This window comes from Marmota marmota, unplaced genomic scaffold (genome assembly GCF_001458135.2).
Source record: "Marmota marmota marmota unplaced genomic scaffold, marMar, whole genome shotgun sequence".
Taxonomy (NCBI): domain Eukaryota; kingdom Metazoa; phylum Chordata; class Mammalia; order Rodentia; family Sciuridae; genus Marmota; species Marmota marmota.
Genome location: NW_025999949.1, coordinates 29,224,655 through 29,250,655, shown reverse-complemented (window position 1 = coordinate 29,250,655; position 26,001 = coordinate 29,224,655). Strand labels below are relative to the sequence as shown.

The following is a 26,001-nucleotide window of genomic DNA, read 5'->3' as shown; positions in this document are numbered from 1 at the left end:
AAGACATTTACTTTGAAGGATCAAAAGTAACTGCCTTTCTTACTCACCAGTTCTTTACAATGAACCAAAAGATGCATTTTACTTTATTAAAAATAAACTACTCTAAAAAGAAACCCTCCATCCCCCCAAAAAAAGAATCATTGTAGTTTACCAGTAATCTTGTTAAGTCGTGCTCTCTTTGCCTGAAATGAGTTGCCTTGGTTATTTTTCCTCTTGTTTGATAATGTGCTCTCTGGCTGTGGAAAGATCATCTTTGGAACGTTCTCTACATGAAGTCCTACTTTTAACAGAACACATATGTGAGAATTTATCTAAAATCCAAAATTCAAACACATAATTTTTTTAAATAGCTAAATGGTAAAAATGCTTTGCATATTATATTTTTAATCTAGTGTTTCCTTAGAACTTTAACACAACCCCCCCTCATTGATATATTATAAATAAAAGACTAAGTAGTTTTTTTTTTTGGTTTTGTTTTGTTTTTTAGGAAAACTGGGAAGAGTGTTTTTTCCATACAACACACTGAAATATATGCAAAAAAAATTTAAAAAGGAAAAAAAAAACACAAAATAACTCAAAAACCTACTACACCAAGATGTTACAAATCAAAATTTCAACTCACTTCTATTCTAGACTATTAATACCATTTAATATCAGATAGTGATATTAAAACTTTACATTTTAGATCTGTCTATACGCTGCTTAGAAAGTTTGCCAAACTATTTTGCTAAGGGAAAAAAGCCTAATAATTTAATACATTGAAAATTATAGGTAGTCAAGGAATTGAAATTATTCACTATAAGAGTTTACCAGTGTCATTGGGAAGAAAAATAAGAATGCATTTTGTACCAAATGTTTCACTAGATGTAGGCAGATCTTCCTTCTTCTCAACCTCTGGTGTGGCTATACGAGTTGAAGTTTCCTCCTTCTTTGAAGGGACTTTAAACCACTTTCTTTCTTCTTTCTCTTTTTCTTTGTTGCTGTTAGCACTGGTTCGGGGTTTACTCCCTGTTTTATTCTTGGCTGCAGCTGCAGCAGCTGCTTTGACTAAAGCTATCCAATCCTCCAAAGGAAAAGCACAAAACATGAAGTATTAAAAATCAATCAAAATGCAATACTCTAATGAATAAAAACATGTATCACACTTTCAAAGGTACTTTCACACTAGTGAAATTGAGCTAACTGCATTTATGCTATAGATCACCATCATGGAAGATTATCAAAATTAATAATCTAATGGGTTAATTAGATTACACAGCCTTCTTAAAAACAAGAGAATATTGGATAAGTGTTCCTTTGGTATATTTCATGGGAATAAAACCTAACACAGAAAGCCTATGGCAATTAATGGATACTTCATAGCATTCTATTTTTAGTATTTTAGGGTTAAAATGCTAAATTTCATTTCTTTTTCATAATACAACGTATCATTTAAAAAATGCTTATATTACAATCCTGCAAAAATGAAAAAAAATGCATTCCCACTGCTGAAATTACTATTCCTTATTAGGAAGAGTATACCATTCATATCAGTCAATTTCATGGAAATCAATATATGATCTCATTACTTCCTAAAGTTTAGAATCAATTTAGCACAACATTAAAATTACTGATGATGGGAAAAAAAGAGCCATATGACTTAAACAATGTAAAGTGTACATTGTCAGTCTCCAGATTAGTTACTCTTCCTTTTTTTATTTTCTGGGTGTGGTAGTTACCATTCTACTAAGGTACAATTGTTTTGTTTTGTTTTGTTTTTCCTTAACCAGGAATTGAAACCAGAGTTCTTTTACCACTGAGCCACATCCCCAGACTTTTTTTTTATATTTTACTTAGAGAGTCTCGATGACTTGCTTAGGGCCTCAATAAATTGCTGAGGCTGGCTTTGAACTTGTGATCCTCCTGTCTCAGCCTCCCAAACCACTGGGATTACAGGCCTGCCACACCGCACCTGGCTCAAAAACTTATTTTATCATTCTTAATTTTCTGTTGATAAACAGACTTTACTTTCATTTTTAACTAAATTTCTTAAAATTATGTAGAAATAAATATGGAAATGTAAGGTAGTGCTAATATTTTAATTTGCACAGAGACTTTTTTAAAAAACAAATATCTATGTCTGTGAAGTGCATCTTGCACTGAGGCCACTCAGCTCTCTCAGATAGACCAATTCAGATTCATCAAAAAATGCATAATATATTAAATTCCTAATTCAAGTAATGGAAAAACACATTCTTAAGCAACACAAATTATTGGCTTTTCAGTCTTAAAAATATATGAAGATAAACAAGCCATTAAAAACACCAAACAAAACCTATCCATCCCTTTCCCCTGTGATGGAAATTAACTGAAAGCATTATGTGATTGCACCTAACATATGAAGGCCCTGCTATATAAGGTACGTACCTAAGTTTTCAAGATAAGAATAGGGGATTTAAAAAAAAAAAAAGACAGGTCCTGGCCAAAAAATTCACAGGCAAATAAAATTAACCATATGAGAATGTAATAGAGAATACAATAAATAAATAAACAAAATTTACAGTGTAAATTTTACATAAGCACACCTTTGGCAACAGAAGAGAGCAAGTTCTTGCCCTGTTCTAAGACTCCATCCTAAAATATGTTTGTTTCAATAATTGGTATTAACATTCCACTAAAAATCATGTAGTGGACAAAAAAAAAAAAAAAAAAAAAAAAAAAAAAAAAAAAAAAAAAAAAANNNNGAAAAAAAAAAAAAAAAAAAAAAGAAAGAAAGAAAGAAAGAAAAGGGAGCCAAGAGAAGGTATTCTACTTTGGCAGTGAACATGTCTACAATACCTTCTTTCCCTGAGAGAACAATGTCTACAGACACAGTGTAAGAAGGACAACAGCAAACACTTCATCTATCATAATATTAAAAGCTCTTTAAGGAATTAAAGCTAGCCTTAATCAACTTGTTCAAAGTTAGAAACGACAGCATTAAAGCTTTTATTCAGGCTGAATAATATTAATTAATTTGGACATTTATATGAGTATTATTGTTAATAATTTCTTATTTTAAAAAGGTTCTATAGAAAGGTTATGGAAGATCATTTTCACAGTGTATTTATTTTAATGCTAGTTTAGTAAAAGAAATATTATTTCATATCTCTATAACCCTTTATAGAGATATAAAGTACTCAAAATTGGGAAGGTAAAGTTGGAGTCAGAATTGTCTTAGCCTTGATTTCTGCCCATTTCCTAGATGAAAATAAGTCAAAAACTTGTTGGGGATGGGGATGGAGGGGTGGGAAAACCCAGAAAAGGGGGACAGTTTAAATAATTCTACAGCTATCTTTAATCTGCTTATAAAAAAGAAGTATGAAACGTGAAAAATAAAATATCCTGCTACCCATATATTTTCAGTAATTTTAAACTTTGCCATTGATTTTAATGTTACCATACATCATGGTGTCAAATACTTATAAAAATAAACATCCAATAAATTTAATTTCTACAATCTGTAATTTTACCCCAAGATCAAACTGGCTCAATACTCAACTGAGGCAATTGAGTATTAGTGACATTAGTGACATTTCATGCCATATGAATAACCAGAGTAACAAATAATGTTTTAAGCATATGTATATACATAATGAGACTTTTATTTAATTAAACAGATATATACTAAAATATTTTGCCATTATTTTAATCAACCTATGCAGTAACCACAAAAATCACACCACTGAATGCTTAAAAGAACATTTTATTTATATGACACACAGGAGGACACAGCACAATTTCCTGATAAAAAGCATTTTCATTTTAAGTTGCATTTACATATTAATAAATATGTAATTCTACTAGCTTATCATTTCACAAGTAAATTTTTGAAAACCAGGTGATGTAAAAAAAAATCACACTTCTCAGAAGATTTCTTCAAAAATATATTTTTTAAATTTGGTGGCATACATTTCTAGACTATTAAATGTTCACATTTAGCTGAAACTGACCAGATCACTAAAACACATTTCGAGATGGCACTTTTTGCTGCAAGGTGGGAACAAATACGTTGCAAATTTCCACATTAGACATTTTATAGATCACTTTCAAGTTTTTAAAATTAATTGTAGGTCCAGGTGCTGAACATCCCAAATAACAGCAGAACATAAAAGAAAATACTTTGTTTCTAATGGCACCTTTTCTTTCCAGTATCTTAGAAAATATAATCAACAAATGGAATCACAGTTTTAACTCCATCCCAGATTTCCCTTCAAATGCTTACCATTCATTCTTGCTTTGAGCAGTGACAGACCATATAATACACTGCTGCCATCATATGACTCAGAGAGCCCTACCTGAAACAGCCTACAGAGTGTCAGGTAAGCGCCTTTTAAAGGAAAATGAATGACTATGATTTGTAGAAGGAAAGAAGAAGATAAGAAACTCATGTAAAATTTTGTATTAAAAAATAACTTTCTAAATGATACTATACACCAGATAAAAGAAAACAAAATTAAAATAAAGGCACTTACCTCACTTCCCATAGACTGGTTACACGATCCAGCTGGGTCGATAGGACAACACCAGCTTAGTGGGTGCTGGGATTTCACCTGGAACAGAAACTAGTGACCTATAACTTTAGCAGGTCTAAAACCAAAGAAGCAAAAATCAAGTGTATAATTTATTTTACATTCTAAGCTTCTTTTATTTTTTTTATTTTTATTTTTTGCTGCTATTTGGGGCTATCAGCACATAACCCTACAATTATTTCACTTTTAAAATATACTTGAATATTTTGATTAGTCACCATTCGAGAAGACCATCCCTTTGAGTAGCTAGGAATACTGAACACTCTTACCTGCCCCTTAGCATCCTCAGGCATGGCTTTAATGTGCATTCTTTTTAAACAACGAATTACACCATCATAAAACTGAACTGTGAATGTTCCTGAAATAGGAGCAATTTGGAATCATTAGAAAATATCAAGCAAACTTATAGCAAGACTTGGAAGCTAACAAGCAGCAACCTGACAAAAATAAATGATCTGTGATAACACTACTGCAAACAAAAACTCATCTAAGGATTCCAACAAGTTTACTAAGTTTACTTTCTCTAGCCTTTTAAAAACAACTATGAACTCATATTATCCTTTAAAAAAAAATTAAGTCTTGTTAAGTTAGTTGCCTATAATTCTGATTCTTACTGCAGAATTTTAAAATTTATTTGTAATAATTTAAATATGCTTGAACTTCTGATTAAAGTAAAATTGTTATTTACAAAAAAGCACAGAATTTCCATAGGAATGAGAATTTGTTCTCTTGGAAATTTTCTTTCAAAATTATTAAGATTCTGACATAGGAAAAGATCATATTTTCCCAAGAAAAGAGCATCCCCGTGGCAACAGTATCAAACTAGCAAAAAAGATTTATATATTTACAGACTTTTAAGCCAGAAAATCATTTTTCAAATCATCTAGATGACCGTTGCATTATGCAGATCAAGACCCTGAATTCCAAGAAGATGGAATGCTGCACCAGCTGCTGGTTGGCTAAGCAGCAACATAGCTAAACATCCCCATTTTGTCTCACCATTCATATCTTTCCTACTAACTCATTCTATATTAGGATTCAAGATTCTGCTGCAAATTCACTTGCATAAAGACTCATAAATATCATTAGCTTTTGGTTATAGACCGCACACTTTGAAGTCTATAGAAGTTAGAACTACTAGAAACATATTACATGGATTTTATACTTATGGAAATCCAAAAAAGTTTTTTTCTAGAATTTTCTAGATAAATGTTTTTTTCTATAATTTCCCAAATGAGAGTCAGGGTGTCAAGATACTTGGTCTTTACCAAAGAAGTATAAACAAGAAAGGTGATAATAATTATTAATGGCTTTGGAGTTGATACCAAACCCAATAGCATATATGTGCAAATATTTTTATTTTTTGATAATCTCAATAACACCATTTGATTTTATATCTTTCTACAATTAATATAATGCAAAATATTACAAAGATCCAAACTCAAGTTATGAAAACAACTGACTAGATGATGAGCACAGATATAAAGAGAACATAAAATGTTTTAGAATGTCAAATTGCAGGTGTACCTGACAACTGTCTCTCCTGCAATTCTCCCCCCTCTTCCTTTCTCAACATGGCATTCCAGAGGAGCCCAGGCTGCTGGCGAGGCCCTCTAGCTGGTGCTCATACCTTTTTCTCCACTCTGATGTTTTCATCTTCCTTCATCCTGTCTATCTCCAACCCATTCTTCAAGGTTCATCCCCAAGATGAAAAACCTCCTTGACTTCTCTTGTCATACTGATTGGCCCCTACTCTTGGATTCTATAAGCTGTATCTCAAATACCTAAATGCGCATATTTACTAGTTTGTTTTTGCTTTTACACGGAATTGAAGATTTCTGGTGCCTGCTGCACTTTTTTTTTTTTTTTTTTTTTTTTTTTTTTTTGAGGAGTGGGGAGAGGCAAGTTCATCCACCCTGCAGGATGTATAGAAATCTTCTAGTGGAGATTTTTATAAAACAAATAATGGCTGCCAATATTTCACTGAAGATTTATTGGAACTAAAATGGCAGCAAACACAATACCTACCAGTATTATCACTCTTCCACTAACATAAGTTTAATTTTCTTTATTGCACGCCTATGGATAAATGAGATAGGATAAAGAATAAAGGTGTCTTGCTGTGAGTGTGATGTGTTTACACGTGTATATGCACAATTGCATATGCATTCAGTTATTAGAATTTGAACCATGAAAGAAAATCCCAAGATTTTTCACACTTAAAGGAACATTAGAGGGCATTTTTAATTTGACTTTGTTTTGTTTTGAGTGGAACCTTTTACCTAAAAGAACAGGTTTGTTACTTTTTGCCCCCCTTCTTCCTTCCAAAAACTGTTACTGACTCCCTACTCTGTACTAGATTCTGGACTGGACACAGAGGATCACTGTGAACATCCTGGGGCCTGTAAGCTTCATGACACAGCTGTATAAAGGGTAAGTGCATGAGGAGATACAGACCTTGATGGAAAAGAAAATATAATCTGCAATACCAGTGATAGCTGTCTCTCCACTCTTCCTGCAGTAGGGTAACCCTGTTCATAAAACTACAGGTGCAGCCATGGTTTCAATCCATGAAAACAATAAACAGGGTTAAGATGTTTGCAAAGTTGCATCATGTTTTTGAGTTAGACTACTGACTTTTTTTCATATATAACATTACTTAATTCATTACTTTTTAAATGTTTTCTTCTTCTATCTTTGATGGTTACTTTAAACCCTCAGCTTACATTTATTCCATGGCTCTATCACCCACAAATAAAATTCAAATTCTTCAGCAATATCATAAGATACCTTATATACTGACCCTTGTTTCTCTCTTGCCAACCACTTTCCTCACTTCCACCAATAAAGGAATTCTTTATCCAAACCACTTGGAGTTCCTCAAGATAGCAAGTCTCTCTCACTTCTTCTCCATGTATTATTTCTTCTGCCAAAAAAGCCTTTAATCCCTTCTTCAGCTACCTTATGTGTCTTTCAGTTTAAAGCGGTGTTCCTTACTTAAATCAAAGATCCTTCTTGACAAGAAATTGTCGCTCAATGTTTCTTTAGTAAAAAATTAATAAGTTGACAAATTTAAGAAACTATAATAGAAAATTAATTTTACCTGACTTGAAACGTATATTTTAAAGTATTTCAAAACTGTCTTAATTGAGATTTTTGTAGAGAACTTTTAAAAATAAAATATTTAAGCATATTTTCAATGATAATTTAAGCACTGATTCTCATGCTTCTAGATTAATCAAGCTACAAATTATATATTTTAAGTTCAATATCTGTCTACAAAGTTTCCCAATCTCATGCCACACTATGACACTGATTGCTGTTCATTTCTGTTAGTTGGTTCTTCACCATGCTGGGGAATGAACCCAGGGCTTGGCACATCCTAGCAATCACTGCACCATTGAATTATACTCCCAGCCCAGATGTTTGTTTGTTTTGTTCATTGCGACATACTCTCGCCATGTTGCCCAGGCTGGCCCCATTTATCCTGGGCTCAAGTGATCCTCCTGCCTCAGTCTCCCACAGAGGCAGGACTACAGGTATGTAGCACATGCTGGACTAATTTCTGTGTTATTTTCAACATTTTTGATTACTTCAGTAACTTTTGCTCAGTATGGCATAGTCTAAAAAATGTCCACACAAGACTGTTAGGAAAATAAACGTCAATTATATAGAGTAACTAAAGAAAGGGTACAGGAGAAATGTATAATAAAGAAAATCCTCACATTCAATACCTTTTCTTCCAAAAATTATTGTACGTATTTCATTCACAAGTTGAACTGATTTGAATTTCCCTTTATTTTAAATTTTTCCTTACCCAGTCACATACAGGAAACAGAATAAATACATACAATATAGATCTAAAAACTTAAAGTTGAAAATTTTTAACTTTATTTGGTATTTATGTGCCACCTTATTTTATACAATATATGACAGATTAGCTCCCAAAATAGAACACTAGCAGACAATTAATTCAGTAAAATACAAAACAAAGTAAAGTAAAAGCTACATATAACAACTACATACATTAATGAAATTTAAAAATACAGTGAAATTTTACTATCAATCCCATTTTAATTCTCAGACCATTTCAACTACATACCTTCTTTGTTAATTGCTTCAATCTTGGCAGGGTAATAGCGACAGTCTGTCCAACGAGCCAGAACTTCTTCTCCAGCTTTAAAATCCTATTTTAAACAACTTGTAATATCAATTCCATGTATAATAAATAAGCATTTCCTTAACAAAAACAGACTTTTGTCGAATTTAACAGAATACTTTTAAAATATATCATTACATATTTAGCAAAACTGGCAAACAAAAAATGCCTGCTACTTACAAAGAAATCTTCCTCTTCTTTTAGCCCTTCTTTTCTTAGTGCAGGTCTTTCAAGGGGTCGCAATCTATTGCTATCCCAGTAAATCCATTCGTCATAACGATGACTCCAGCGCTCAAAATGGACTAACATCTTGCCCTCTTCATAGTCGATTTTTTCAATTCGTGATGGGTACCTCAAAAACAAAAAAGTTTCAAATCAAGAGAAAATCCTTACATTTGTTTATACAAGGTATTAAACAGAAAGATGCCACTTAACTACTGTTTACCATTAAAACTATGAGCAAAACAATATGTTCATATTTTAAACTATCAAATCCACAGTTAGTATTATAGTTACTGTCTTTTATAAATGAATGCTCTCAAGAACTAAAGAAATAAACCCTTCAATACACTCCAAATAAAAATTAAAATTACCCTACTGTTCTGGGAAGCAATGTCAATGCATCAAGAGATTTAAACATAATCTTCCTTTTTTGACCCAATAATTCTTATTCTGAAAGCATATTACACAAAGCATTATTTTGTAATAACAAAGAAAATAGAAACCATCTAAAAATATGGCTGAAAAAACTGAAGCCTGCCTACAGTTCCATGAACTATGGAATATTTACTAAAGGAAATAGTCCTTAAATAGGATGCTTACAAGTAATTTAAAAAACAGAAAAAATGTAAAAACTAAGCTCTAAGTTTAGAATTATAAATATGTAAACTGTGTTTAGAAAAAATACAAATATACCAACATGTACATTTGTCTCTATATGGCCTAAGTGCACTTTTCTTTTTATTTTTTTATACTTTCTAGTATTTTATAATGAATAGCTACAATGGTTAGGAAAATCTAATAAAACCTTAAATTTAAAAATATAAAAATAATATATCACTGTTCTGCCTTCACATGTGAAGATTTTTCTATTCCAAAACAGAAATTAGTTCACTTGGTGTTTTTTACAAGGAAAATTGCCTCATCATTTCTAATGTACTGAAATGAATGTTCAAAGATGACTCAACATTTTGTAAAAGTATGATTTAATACATTAAGAACTCAATAGCACATGGGTGATGATTCAACCATAATAGTTTATCTCATATGTTTGCTAGATTTTGATAAATGTAGAGTCTTTGTTTTCCCTATTGAAAATTGGCTTTAAAATCACAAAGACCTTACATAACTTTGAAATTACCACTTGTTTTATAGATCAATCATGTCATTCAAGATCTTTTATGAATCTTTCTCTGAAATACAGAGAGAGATACACCTTGTTACGTATACCTTCTATGTACTTTCTTACTTCTTGTCTCATGATACTGAGCTACTTGCAATTTGCTTGAAGGTACCATGCTCCATCCTGTGCTTTTGTGCACTGTGTTCTTTTCTATCTGGCCTTCCCTTCCTCAGTATCCTGTCAAGACTTGTTTTAATGTGCAGCCAATGTTGTGAAGACCTCCCTACCCGTGTTGCTCTCATAACACTCATCATGTGATTATCATCTCTGTACAGGTTCTCAAACTGGGTGCTGTAAAGCATTTACATCCCTTGAGACACTGAGATCTGTGACACTGAATAAAGATCCTGAAGTCAAATAAGGTACGAATATACTGGATTTAAAAGTTAAACTACCTTCTTTACTGAAAGACTTCTTGGTGCTACCAAAAAGACGGAGATGGAGATAAAACATTCATTTTACCAAACTTAGGTACTACTGAATATTAATATTTTTCAAGAGAGTATATAGCCAAGGAATATGATTCCAGAATGCTCCTCAGTCTATACTCCCAGAACCTGGCACAGTGATAGGACATACAACAGGCACTCAGGGAGTATTCAGCATGAAGAAGTGATGTTACAGAAAGACAATTTGCATGTTTTTCACAACTATGAAGGCTGCTGACTCAATTATAATCTTGGGGTACTTTGTTATAGAAAAGTATAACAAACACAAAGAAATCCAGATAAACATACTGCTGAGGAGGACAAGCCCACCCTGCACAAAGAGCCAAGGTTATGATGCTCATATTTTCCAGTGTTGCTCTGGTTTTCTGTTTTTGCTACTCTGGTTTTTAAAATATAAAAATTATCAAAAGCATCAAAGGAAGCCTAGAACAAGGTTGGCTAACCTTTATTTTCAACATTTGCCAGCCACTGAAGTCCTATGAAGAGATTTTCTATCAATTACAAAAATTGATAAATTTCTCTCAAAAATGTAAGATTTCACATGCTTACTTTATCACTATCTTTTAATTTCTGAATAGTAAGGGGCTTATTGTGTAGTTCTCTTGGAATTCTAAATGGATGCAGCTATACATATTTAAAACATTTCTCAAAGTGAGGAAAATCCACAGTAATAGATTTAAATAATCTCTATTTTTATAAAATGATTCAATTCGCTAAAATATCAGAATATAAACGACTTTAAATAATGAAAATCTAAACTGCATTCTTAAGTAACTTATGGTTACTTAAATATTTCCAATTCTGCTGGCTGAGAGGATGCCTGATGCAACAACCAGTCTACAAACTGAATTCTAGGAGCCTCTTTAGAAGTCACAGCATGTCACACTCTGTAATTATCTACAAACTGCTGTGTATACTTGAGAAAAGGCCAAAAGTTAAATAAGTAATATGATACCTAGGATTAATATAATTTTAACTTTTATAAGATCTACTAATGAAATTTTGAATCTTAAATAAAGGTATCAGAAATATTACCATTATCAAGAATGTCCAAATTTCTGTTCATTCATGCAACATATACTTGAACAGCTAATAAGACTAAGGCACTTGCTAGGCACTGTTGGTAGATACAAAAAGAAACATAATTAACTTCTACCATCAAGAAGCTTATTATCTTTAGAGTCAGATGAGAGAAAAAAATGAAGCATTTATTGTCATGTGCATGTCAAGGCTCTACAATTTTTACTTACTGCATGTCAACTGTTCTTTATATGCATTTCTCATTTGATCTTGGTAACCAACCATGGAATAGATAACATAGTCCCAATTTAACACATGAAGACTGGTCCAAGATTACATGATACTGCATTGTTCAAAGGCAAGACTGACTGGCACAAGTCTATGTCCCATGCCAGTAGGAGAAATGAGAAAAGGCCTATCTCTCAGTGATGATATTACACACAGTAGAAATAGTAAGTGCATACAAAAGGTTTTCTAAGATTCTTTAATAATTCAAAGAAATCAGGGAGTCCATTGAAGGTTCTAGGGAGACATTATCCATGTTGAACCTCGTAGGGGACTTTGAGATTTGAGACTTAAATACAATACAATGTGAAGAGTATAGCATAATTCATTTACTCATGTTCATTTAATTTAAATCATTTATGTAACTCTGGGTAACAGTAGCCAATGTGGATTCAGAGTCAAGTAGGAGGTGGGATCTGTCCTCAAGGGCCTTGTGTTTGGAGACTGAAGGGGTGCTTAACAGAAACAGTTATATTCCCTTCCACCAGATTACATGATTAACGGTAAGATGGATAATGGAAAATAGTGTGTACTAGATTGGACTTGCTAGCTTTCTACAAACAGATAGCAGGGAGTCACTTGAAGTTTTACTTTATTTTTCACTTCTACCTTAAGAAAAAAATCATAACATTGAAATCTTTGCAATACATATAAAGTACACAAAATAGCATTTTAACATACAGTTCTATATAATAATAAAATGATTTCCCTGTTCAAGCAGATGGCCCATAGTAATAATGTTTGGAAACACAGTGAAGGAAAAATAATGTTGAACAAATGTATTCACAAATGTTTCCCATCTTGAACTACAACATTATTTTGATGCGCTATTTATGCTTTACTATAATTGACTACAAATTGAACCTAAATTTTTCTTACTGAATTTAGAAGATGTTGTGTTGTTTTTGTCTTTTTTTTTTTAATGCTGAATCATAGAAAGCTGTTAGAGAAAAGAACAGTGATTGGTCTCAGTCTCAGAAATTTATGATGATTGTTGAAAATATTTAAGAAACTGGGAGCCTGGGGTTTCAGACTTTAAAGTGTCAGAGATAAGATGCCAAAACAATGATTATGGATGAGAAAATTAGAAACAAATTGAGCATGAGGTAGCATTTCACAAGGGTTCAACAAAAAGAAATGAAGAGAAGGTAACCTCACTAGAAGTATGATTCCTCAAAGAGAAAATTTTACATAGAGTTCTTTTATCCCTTTTCTTGTGTTACTGCCAAATACCATAAAATTTCCACTGTGTACCTTCCCTGCTGTAATACCACTTATACACTCATTGTTTAAGTGTCGTTTACTTGTGTACAAAATAAGGTAGTGCTCCACTGCTCTGGATGACATTGCTCTTATGTCTTTTTCACTTGAATCCTGAAGAAGAGTTTATCTTGATCAAACTCAAGGAAAATAATTCACCCTGTTAGCTTTTTTCAGAGGAGGTGGGCGATCAATGGAAATAAAGAGCAAATCCAAATACTCAGAAGATTTTAAGATAATCTTTGTTATATTTAATTGACCCTTTTTGAATCCAAATTCCCTAATGGTCATGTTCCTGTGGCTGTAACTACAAACAGAGCAAAGTCATCACAAAAAATGAAAATTATTTTTACTTTCTCTGAACTCTTAATAGATTTTTATTGCCTTACTTATATACTGTCATTTTAACACTATGACGGGTGCTTCCAACACACAGAAGATTTGTTCAGACAGTAGCAGTATCTATAAACTCTGAACTAAATCCACAATGAATAAGAACCAGACACTAACCAAAGTTAGCTACACAATGAAAATACTGCATCAGATCCCTACAGTATCAACACCCAATGTTGTCAAAACACAAAAATATGAGAAACCTAAAATGGGAATTACCATTACTGGTGAACTCATATACTGGCTCACACTGTTCACTATTTAACACAGGCAAGTCTTGACTCATCCACAAGGAGGATCTCAAAATGCCTGAGGTTATATGCAAGCAAAATACTGTTTATTAGTGTGGATATGTATGAACAGTTTTAAAGGTGGACATTCCCAGGTTTATGCAGATTTCAAGAGCCCATGGGCAAACAAAAATTTTTGGAAGGCAAGATCATCTATTAACATTCAAACTATCAGTAGTCCCTTATTCCTGAGTGAAAGAGGAAAAGAAAGGTGAGCAGGCAGTCATATCAGAAATATCAACTGATACATTAATAAATAATGTTTGTTTTATTGTTACTACATTGCCTTGTAGTCAATGTAGTAACAGTAAAACAAACATTATTTAAATTTTAAAAATTCATTCTGATTGGTCATCCTATTTGATACATCTAGATTTTGAAATGTACTGATAAAAGAAAGTCAACAGTAAGAGAAGGACAGGGGAAATTCCCAGATATACTTATGGTCTCGAATCTCCTGCACTTAAACTAAAGTCCAATCAGTACAATCCACTGAGCAAGGCCAGAATATGTTGCCAAATGTCCTAAAGACCATTAAAATTCATGAAAAAGATTTGAGTAAAGACCAAGCAACTATTTGAACAAATGTCATAGCAATGAAAAGGTGAAAGTATTTTTAAAAATTGCCCTGAGTTATTCAAATTTTGTTTGTGTTGATAAGACAATAAAAGTTCTGATATAAATTTAGAAATCAACAGTTTCCCATTAACTTCATTAATCAGCAAAGAAAAAGTGAATCAAATAAATTAACACAATTATAATCTAATGTAATAACTAGTAAAGATACATTATACTAGCATATAAGAATATTTTTAAAAGAATGCTCTCAGAGCTGGGGTGTAGTTCAGTGGTAGAACATTTGCCTACTATATACAAGGTCCTAGGTTCAATCCCCAACATGGCAAAATATAAAAAATAAAAAAATAAAAATTACCTCATGGACAAACTGTTCTTTAAGATTTATAGGATGATAATGTATGAAATATGACAAACATAATGTAAATGTTAGCAGAATCCTAGGGAGTTAGGATTAACAATTCAAAAAAATTTGCAGATAAGAACTTAACTTATTTTAACATGGTGTTCATTCAAAATAACTAAAACATATCATAAGAGCTAGAAATAAAAGGATTATTTGTCAAATAAAAATTAAGGTAGACTGTGATCCTAAGTAAACACAATATTCTTGTAACCTAGTAACTCTTTAATGTTTTGTTTCCTAGAAGCACTTCAAATTTACATACACTTTGTAATTTTCCTCACCTATTCATCTACTGATTTTACCTGCAAAGACAAGGTAATCTAATATTTTTATACTAGTATTTTAAAATTCAGTGCTTTTAGACACTGTATATTAATTTATTTTACACTTAAAAAAACACTGAAAAAACCCTTTTGATTTATTCAAAGTTGAGATTTCAAAATGAAACACAATTAAAAATAATCTAGAATTTTAAGAACATTCAAGATAATAGCTCAAGGGTCAAAATCACATCTTCTACAACTCTCTAGGGTCTAATCACACTATTTCTCAGCTCTTCCTTCTAGACCGTGCACTAATCCCCAGAACACACACAGGTAGGGCCTATGCCACGACCTTTGCATTTTTTAGCTCCTCCTACCACCAGACTCCAGAAACCCCTCAAAACTCTCCTTTTACTTTGCCATAACAGGCTCTCCCCATCACCAGCACTGTACTCCAAGTTTATGCACTTCATATTAATTTTTCCAGCTACAATCAAACTTTTCACCACTTAATTATGCCAGCAAAACTCAAAATTCTAGCATATGCAGTTGCCTAATTATATTTCTTAATATTTAGCAATTAAATATTTTTTACTACACATGTGTTTATATCCCTTATTGATTAAAGTTTCAGAATACTAATTTCTCTTCCATTTGACTTATCTTCTTAAAATAACTAACATTCACATTGCTATTACTAAAGTTAGTGTTAAGTGCCTAATGTGGCAGGAAACATGCTAAAATCAAGGTGCTGTCTTGCTTAATACTCTGAGAACGCTTTGTGTAAGGTAGTATTACTGCTCCTGCTTTTTCAACCAGGTTACAGAGGTTCTGAAATGTTCAGTAACTTGCTCCATTTAAAGAGGTAATAGTGCTGGATCCCTGAATTCAGGTTTTGCAGTCTCTAAAGACTAGATGTTCAATCACTCCAGATTCTGCTTTAGCAACTGATGATACTAAAGTCCTCTCACTTACTGCAGAGTTTTAAGTTTAACAGGCTCTTAATAAAAGATAATAAAAACAGATTTAAAAAAATAAGAAAAATCAAATTAGTTTATTTTTCCTTCAAATTTAATCTTCTGCTTTTTATACAAATAACATACCTAAAGTTGGTTTCTGTTAGCTCAAAGAATACAGAAAACAGATTTTATTGTATTTTGAAAAATGCCTACCTCTACACAAAATGACTAAGCAAAGAAAAAAAGACCTATTTTATTACTAAAATTTCTCAAAACTAAAGAAGTACTTACTGCATTTCAGGTCTTCCGAAATATGAAATATCACACTATTAAAATGAATCACTCTGAGAAAATAATGTAGCTTAACTTTTGCCACATTTAAAATCTGTTATTATGTAAATTTAAAAATTAAGATAGGAAACCTAGAATGATTTGTTATAGAACTAAGAAAAATATGACTTTAAAACTAAAATTTTAACGTAGGTTAATAAAGATCATCTTTTGTTTAACCCATAAGTCAAAATTCATTTGTCTTAATTTTTTTTTGTAATAATAACCATATATTTCCAGATAACACCAAACATATGAGTTAATTTATTACAAGCCCACCAAAATTCAATAAACTTAGTATATTACCGTTTGCAAGTAAATACCTATGTTAGATACACACACACACACACACACACACACACTTGCACTTACCAATTTCTAATTTAATAAAATGAATATTGCTATGATCTGTGGTAAATGATGGTAGGGGATGGTCAACAGTACTAGTACTACAAAATATAAATTTACAGTTTTAAAAATACTAAAAAACCAGGACCCTTATGAAGCTTAGTAAAACTAAACTGCCTTTTCAGCTTACTGTTAAATTTCTTTTTAAGAATTATACTGATATTTAAAACACAAAATTAAAACTAATATTTTCTCCCTCAGCTTAAAATACATCATTTAAAAACAAAATTAAAAACACTAAGTATCTGCAGATGCCAGTTCTGTCAACTCAGCAAAACTAAAACTGCAATATACTCTCTTTACTAGAGAATATATGTGGTAGTTAACTACCACACATAAACTGTTTCCCAGCTAGTGGTTTTAATCAACCCCACCACCAAAAAATAAACTATTATCTATGTGATGTGACTAGAACGAAATCTCACAAAACATAGTGACAACATTCTGCAGGAATGATGCAATGAATACAGAGATATAAGTGTGTGATACATGACAGTTGCACTTCAACCAAATGTCAGAGAAGCAAATACAACTGTCTTTTCTCTTAGTCCAATCTTTGCCATCATACGAACACACACACACCACAGCAAAATAAGCTTAAAATTCCTAGATTTTATACTTTTATAAATTTATGAAGGAGGCTAGGAAATCATCAGCTTGTAAGTTTGTAGGTTTGATTCTAAGGTAAGCTCAGAAGAAGGAAGATTTCTAGAATACAGAGACCTAAAATTAACCTGCCTTGGGCAAGCTCTCTAATTCCAAGGAGCAAGAGTAAAAGAGCCTTGATGAACTTCCGGGGACAGACTTGCCAGACACATACATACAACTAGATTAAGTGGGCAATCAAGATAGCCTGTAAGCCGGAAAGGATGGCACACGCCTATAAGCCCAAAAAATAGAAGGCGTCCAAGTTCAGGAGTCCAAGTTCAAGGACAACCTGGGAAACTTAGGGAGACAATGTCTCACAATAAAATATAAATAGAGCTGGGGATGTAGTTCAGTGGTAGATCACTCCTGAGTTCAATGCCCAGTACTGGGAAAGGAAGGAAGAAGAAAAGGACAGAAGGAGGGAGGGAGGGAAAAAAAAGAAAGATGGTCTGTGAACACTGAGCCCATTTAGCTAACTGAGATCACAGCTCCAGGGAATGAGGCAATGTGTCATAGTGAAAAGCTCACCATTTGGAGCCCAAAGGCACTATGATCCAAATGCAAGCCTCTAGATTTTGGTTCCAAATTACATTCACTTTTTTAAAAATTTTAATTATATATGACAAGAGAATGCATAACAATTCATATTACACATATAGATTTTATACTTTTATAAATTTATGAAGGAGGCTAGGAAATCATCAGTTTGTAGGTTGTACAAAAAGTAGAGTCACATCTTCACGTCTTCATACGTGTACTTAACTGTTTTCTCTTCTAAAAAACAAACTATATGTGACTTTTCCTTGTCTAGCATACTTCTGCCTTGGGTCTGTTATTTGCCTGTCTAAAAATGAGATTAAAATATAAGTGAACTATATAAAAGAAAATAAATTTAGAATCAAAGGACCTGAAAGATCATTTAAAAAGTAACACTGACTGAAAAGACATTAAAACAGAGAAGAACCTGACTTCCAGTTAAATTTTTTCCCCGGTATTCCTTTTCTCTCCTTTTCCTATAGAAAACTATAAGAAAAAAAATTAATAAGAACAAAAATCACAGTGAGACCAGATGTGTTTTAAAATAAATAATAACTCTATTTTCCCCTATTTCTAATTTTGCTTTTCACACTTTGTGTTTTGGGGGAGGAGGCAGTTCTTTATCATCATTAAAAGGAGTATACAAGACTTTGCAGATATTTTAAAAACTTAAGAACTAAAATGTCTGTACACTGGTACACATCTGCTTGATGATTAGGCTGGATGGTTTCAGATTTGACTTTTGATTCAAATTTTATGATTATCTGGATGTGAAAATGTCTGAACTATATAAAAAAAAGTACATGCAATTGCACACCTTTTCTGAAATTAGGTTTTTAAGGTAGTTAATGAGTCAACAATGATTACTTTTCAACTATATACAAATTTAGAAAACCCACATATAAAGAGACAAATATTTTATTCATATTACCAAAAGAACCTATATATTACATAAAAGTATTCACCTGATGCTCCTACAATTTAAAAACTCATCTAATATAAGTATTACTTCATAATTAAAAGTCAATCCACATATTTCTTCTCAGGAGTATTCTCCTACCCTAAATATAGATCATACAACTTATCTTTACTAATGCTTTCCTTTGAATATCTTAGGAAAACAATAATTTTTTTTAATTCAGAATATATGTATTTTTTTAATTAGAAGGTGATTTGTATTTGCTACAAATTAATTTCCTCAATTTTCCCACACTATTAAGATTCTGCTTATGAACATCTTAAAAACTCACATTTGCAAATGTTCCATACAGTTCAAAAACCTCCAAATGTGTGGAAACAGCATTTGCCAATTCAAATTTATACTGTTCTATCAAACTCTGATACTTGGAGACATCTCCACATTTTTTAATCTTTCATTTTCCTTTTCTTTAGATCTAGAAGAGAATTAAATAGAAATATTCCAAAAGAAGTCAGAAGAGCATAACTCATCTGAATATTTTCAATTGACTCTGTACTTCAAATTTTTTTAAGACTAACACCACAGCATATTATTTGTCGTGTTTTCATAACTAAATCATTTTCTACATAATAACTAGTTTAATTTCAATCAAAAGACAGAAGTTAAATCAGTAGTCAAAACAAGTTTTACCACCTTCATCATTGAACATTTTTGGAAAAATGAGACGCTTTAATATTTGCAAGGGTGCTCTATAAACTATAAAACTTTATAGAAATGTTTGATTGTCACCAAGAAGACTGCTACAGCTTTTTGCAATGATATGGCTTTCCTACAATTCCAGGCCACTCTTTATATAACACTAAAGCTTCATTTAAAACCTTACATACTTAAATCTCAGATTCCCAAATGATTATTTTTTAACTCTACCTCTTCCCTTGAATTTGCTTCAAGCTTTATATTTATGTATAAATATGTATAAATTACACACATTTATGTATACATGAGTGTAATTTAAAGTAAGTTTAAATACTTAAGTTTATTTGATCCTTAAAATCAATCTGTAAATAAAAGCCAGTAATTCTGCTTCTATTTTGCTAATAAACAGACCATTTAAAGGATTACTCATATTTACAGGGTTAATAACTCTCTGAATTTATTATGTCTCAATTTAAACCTATCCACTTGTAGTGTCTCCAGTATAACTTCAACTCTGCATCTTCTGCTTACCAAAATACATTCCTGTATCAAAACACCTGCATCATTTTGATTCTCATGATATTACTGCTTTCAAGGTAATATAACAGTCAATGTCAAAGTTTGGATGGACAGAGGTTATAGTGGAAAATATGATGGAGGTAAGATAGAAAACGGGTGCCTGTGTCAATTGAACAGTAGTATGTTAAAATCCTTATACTGATTATTGAGTTAAAGAAAAAATTTAAGTAAGACTACAAAATTTTCAAAAATTTTAATAGTGCACACTAGGAGTTAGGTTTAGTCTAGAAGAGATCCAAGTATCAAACAGCAAGTACTAGAATGAAAATGACTAATCATTCAGTGGCTTATTAGGGTCTGCCCCCATTAGCACTGGAAAATAATCAAGCCATCAATTATTTTCTTATGTAGCTATAAATGTAATTTGAAAACAAAAAGTAATAAATCCCTACTTTTAAAAAGCTTCTCTTCGAAAGTAAGATATCTTCCTAAACTTTAAGAAATATATGATATGGTTTGTTTAAACAGTAATAATTTACTTTTCCTAAAACAGAGTGAGTCTTCCTACTAAACAAATCTATCTTAAACTAAGGGAGCTTAACTTTAGTTTGTTTCTGCCTACTACATTTAGAGTTTATCCTTTTATTCCTAGGGACACATTAAAAATTATTTTTTTCTTCTTTATATATGAAAATACTTCTACATACAGAACAAAGAAAACTGGTATTCTGAGTATTCCACTATCATTAGGCTCCTTTTGCATTTCTCTTTAAAAGGAAACATATCAACATTTGATAAGTAAGTTCATTAATAACAGATAAACTATTTAGTGTCAAGTACAGAAACAGCAAGATTTGCATTTATTCTCTACCAGTCCAATGACTATAACAATTAAACTACATTTATATCAAATATGACTCAATACTTTTCAAACTGATCTGAATAAATCTGGAAGATGAAGCATTCAATATGGTTACAAGAAACACTGAAAGAAAGGAGGGAGGAAGGGAATTATTTCTGTATATTTTTAGTGATTAACTATTCTGGCCCTTATGAGAATGTCAGTTTCTCAATAATCAAATAGAATTGATACAAAATACAGAATGGCCCTTTACAAACAGAATAATATGAAGAATAAAGCTTACCTCATTTACAAATAAAACCTATTAAACATTAAGTCTCACAGAAATATTGTGCCACATATAAATTAATCTCAGCAATTTAAAATTGCTCTGTGATAAGCCACTTAACAATTTAATACTCACCTAAGTCTAAGTAGTTCTTGAAACTATTGATATTGAAAAACAAAAATCACAAGAAAATTATTTATTTGAATTATTCAGAATATGTATATACAATTCTCTTACTTCTTTTTTAATCAAGGAGTTATCTGAAGCAGATGCTCAAATCTGCTTCAGATATGAATGAATTCATGAAAATTAAATTGATAAAAAGTTTCATGATGATCATATGAGATTACTCAGGCTAATGTTTACTTCAAACAATCATTATCAATGGGGTCATTAGATTAAATTTAAACTTCATCAATTGAGGACACACATGACATTACCCTTTCTAATAAGCACTTAGAAATTTCTTGGTGAGAAGCTACAACTTTCATTTGTTCTTTGAAATTCCAAATCATCTAGAAACCCAGAACACTAAAAAATATATTTAGGCATAGTTTTAAAAATAGTTCTTTTTTTATAGTCCTTATCTTTCAACTACTGAATCATAAATTTTAACAGCTGTTGGTTTATAAAACATATCACCAGCAGAAATAAGTTTCTCACCAATACAAAAGTTATGTTCATCTCTCTGAAAACTACTGAAAAAACTAACGAACTACATGCTTCTTCAACAATGGAAGCAAGCTCAGTTACAACTCTGTAGGTTGAGAAACCTAAGAGAATATATTAATGTAAATTAACTAGTTAATACCAAAGTCAGTAACTTAAAAACTTAAAATTAACATCAAAATCAAAAAATAAGTATTATTTCTATACTCATTTTATGACAGAGATTCAATAGTGTGCTTCACAGTATACAGCTCCTTTGGCCAAATGAGAGCCAAAAAATCCAATTACTGCCTAAACTGCTATCATCTGTTGCACAGTCTCAGGCAATATTTCTCAATCAGGAGCATTTCATCGCCTCCCCTTCTCCACCATCCCTCACTGGTGGACATTTGACAATATCTAAAGATACTTTATTGTCACTAATAGGAGAGATTTACTGCCTGGTTCCCAGATGTTTTCGAAGCCCTCCAGAGAACAATTATGTAAACTATCCACCTGATAAGAGTTACGAGACCTCTAGAAAGAACCTCGAGATGCCACTGAGGAAAAGGGGTGTAATAACAATGCCTGTCAACCTCAGATGTTGCTGTGTCAACAGTCCTAAAGCAGAGCCCAAGATCAAGGCCATTAAACTGAGGGTCAGGGAAATGCTGGGGTCTAAGGTCAGATATTAAAGAGACAGAAACCCTTGACTAAAGTCAAATATTACGACTGAACAAATTTTTGTCTGCCATTGCCAACTCAGGAAATTGACTTAGTGCAAATCAATCAAAAGCAAATGTGTAACATGCCTACTATGAAGTTGTAGTGAAAGAAAATGTCAAAATGTCTGGTAAATAACACCCTGGAGTTGCTAAATCACTAGACTCCTCACCAAAATAAACAGGCTTCAAGAAGAACAAAGGCAACCCAACTCTAGCAAGGGGACTTCTGTAATGGTTCTCTCAAGTTGAGGCTTGAAAATGCAACCAAGAGGACCTCTACCATGAGCAAGGGCTAGCTAGCCTGAATAAGGATCACATTCCTGAGGAGGAGGGAAATTACCTTTATATCTGCTAGAGCCCAGTGACCCTACATGTTGTTTCCCATCCTTCTTTTGCAGGTGGTGGTTTTATACCTGTTTATGCGCTTTTCTGACATCATGTATAAAGGATATATTAGGGAGGGTTAAATTTACCACATACAGCAGATGGCCAAACAAGAGAAGAAAGCAGTGTATGGGAGGAGTGCCCATCTAGTTTGGGAGATAGTAACAACTTGTTCTAGGTTCTGCCCTTCAGGAAAGGAGAAGGTTAAGTGCAATTTTGGTTTTAGGTGGGATGGTGAAGAGTGGAGATATTTCTGAAAGTGTATACTATGAAAAAAATACTGTGCTAACTATTAATACACTCAGTAGTATGAAAGTCCACCTCTGATACAGGACAAGAAAACAGACCTATCGAAATTTATCTAAAACTTGGGAAGCTTATTATCTGAATTAATTTCCTCTTAACCTCTCTCAACATAACTTATGTTAAGTATACTAAGTACCAATACACTCTGTACAACCCATGTTGTAGATAATTATTTTCAGTTCTCAAACACCTAAAACAATTACATGAAATAATTGACTAAAGTTTTTAAATGCTAAAACTGGAAACTAAAAACCAATGCACATGTATTTAAACTGTGATTATAATAATGCTTCTGCTACTACCAGAAGAGTTAACAGTAATGTGAAGCTATAGATATTGTGCTTAAAGTCAAAGTTCTACATTTTCCATACCATTTTTGTAAGTAGTCCAGTGCCTCCAAACGAGCACCAATCTCAAAAGTGATTCCAGGACGATTTGGGGGCTTTTTACTCATCTTGAGATCCTATTCTTCAGTATTTTCTTTTCACTACCTTAAGAGGAAAAAAAGAAAGTTAGATTCCAATGCATAAAATGCACAGGAAATATAGTGTAAGGGAACAAAATTAAACAATTTTTAAAACAATACACGAGATGTTAAAATGCTTCCTAATTTTTTTTTAATTTGAATGAAGATTACCAACATCTCTAGGTAAAGTACTATGTAACTTAGAGGCACTCCTGATAGGGAATTAAGCAAAAGGACATAGGAAGATAACTAGTTAAAAAAAGAATAAAGAGATGTGCCATTAAAACTTACTAATGGTTAAAATGCTTTAAATTTTAATTTGAAAATGTCCAAGAAAATACCCCAAAAATGATTTCCTATTTTGAAAAATTAAGAAAGCCGAGTGCTCTGAATAATTTTTTAAATTCTTAAGAAAACAAATTAAGTTTTTCATTAATTTCAAGAAATATTTGAGTGCTTTATAATGCAAAACATTGGAAACACACAAAGACAAAGAAGACAGTAGACACAGTCCTTGGCCAATGAGGATTTTGATTAATTCCTCTTGTGACTGGGATGTTTCATTACCTATAAAGCCCTACCTTGGCAGCAGATTCAATTTAAGAGTCACAACTGAAATTTTTCTTATACTTCATATTTAATAAGGAATAATGTTGGGGATTTTAACTGTGAAAATTTACTTCTACTCTATTTCTATTTCAATATACAGCACCCACACTGATGTTAAAAATGGTAGTGATGTCAAACAAAAAACTACAAAAAGTACATACATACTTCCCTCAAGATGATTCACAGGGAGACTATTTAAACTAAAACTATTAAACTTTTGGCCACCTAGCACACTTGGGATGTCCTCCTTTTTCACTAATGAGTATATAAGGACTATGAACTTGTTTTGAGATAATCTAATCAAACTCTAATCGATAATCAGGAAGTCTATTATTACTGGAGAATGAGACAGATATCTAAACAATTTTTTATATTTGTTATTTCTAATGATTATGGTGACTACAGTTTTAAAAAAAGTGGGGTTTTTTTTTGTTTTTTTTGGGGGGGGGGTCTGTTTGTTTGTTTACACTGGATTGGTCACAATTTCAAAAGACAAAAAGCATAATAGCAAACATAAAATTCCAATTGTCCCTTCCTCTCACAAAGAATCTGACAGGGAAGGAGGAAAAAATAGTATGACTACCAGCTCCAAAAATTGTGAAATAAAATTTAATAGTCATGGTTTGGGGGTAGCTGGAGACATCCTCTTGGTACGGCCTGAGCAAACATTAGGCCATTGAAGAGTTAACAGGAATCATGGCCAGACTGGGGTTATGGAACACATGTAGGAATATTTTTAATAAAAGTTTTGTTGGTGTGCAACACATAAGGCAGTTACTTAAATGTCTGTGTAGAAATCGAATCAGAATTTTTGCTTTTCTTCACAGGAAGAACTCAGTAAGGGATGGTTAGGCAGTTACACTAACATTTTCTAGGATCAAACTTAGAGCCCATAATAATAATACCCAGTGACACTTAGGAATGAGGCACCAGAAAAGGCAAGGTTTCATTTTCTTGTGGAAAGACAGAAGGATGAAGAGAGATTTTAATCAAGTTACTTTTACAAAATAAGTCAATCTATTGGAGGAGAAAACTTGAGGCTAAAAGAGAGAAGGCAGGACACGAAGAGGAATAAAAACAGGGAGGAAAGCGAAAAAAGAATAGCAAAAAAAATGGAAGGACAGTGGAAGCTATAGGAGATGACAAGTGGAGGGGAAGAGAAAATGGGTAAGACAGACACCAAGCAAGTGCAGCGATGGTCAGAGAATGCCTGAGGGGCCACAGGAGGTGGGAGGTGAAGCTGGACGCAGAGCGGGCGGCAGAAGGGCAGGAAAGGCTGGGCAGGCTGGCCCCAAGCCCAGCAGCCTCCAGGTTTGACAGCCGCCGGCCCTCGGCAGGGGGAAGGAAGGGAGGGGAGAGGGAGCGGCGGCGCCCAGACAATAGGGCCGGCGAGCTGTGGCGAGCGCGGCGGGCTGGGAGCCGGCCGGAGGGCGACACGGCGCGGGGGCGTCCCCGGGCGGCCGGGCGGGGGCCGGGTGGCCTCCAGGCCCCGCCGCCGCCTCTTACCGACTCGGCCTCCTCTCCGCACAGCAGCCGGGCCGTCCGGGGCCGAGCCGGGGCACGAGCAGGGCGGCCAGCCCGGGCCTCCGCCTCCGCCCAGGCAGCGGCCGGGGAGGGAGCAGACGTGGGGCGAGCGGGGACGGCAGCGCCGGGTCGGCCCGAGG

General features: G+C 33.1%; 1 protein-coding gene across 19 annotated transcripts in view; it reads right to left on the bottom strand.

Moving 5' to 3' along the window:
• Phf20l1 (PHD finger protein 20 like 1) overlaps positions 1-26,001 on the bottom strand; it is a 70,115-nt gene extending 44,114 nt beyond the window's left edge. For 2 of the 19 annotated variants that reach the window (XM_048802143.1, XM_015486492.2), the window contains exons 1-8: positions 25,844-26,001; positions 23,634-23,753; positions 8,890-9,061; positions 8,653-8,737; positions 4,820-4,908; positions 4,494-4,571; positions 850-1,063; positions 152-277 (exon numbers count right to left, since the gene is read on the bottom strand). In XM_048802143.1, coding sequence (XP_048658100.1) covers positions 152-277; positions 850-1,063; positions 4,494-4,571; positions 4,820-4,908; positions 8,653-8,737; positions 8,890-9,061; positions 23,634-23,716 — 847 coding nt within the window. In that variant the 5' untranslated portion in view covers positions 23,717-23,753; positions 25,844-26,001. Of the gene's footprint in view, positions 1-151; positions 281-849; positions 1,064-4,493; positions 4,584-4,819; positions 4,909-8,652; positions 8,738-8,889; positions 9,062-11,595; positions 11,678-19,185; positions 19,330-23,633; positions 23,754-25,843 lie in introns of those variants that run through there. The other 17 variants (XM_048802138.1, XM_015486487.2, XM_015486495.2 and 14 more) reach the window with 14 other exon arrangements.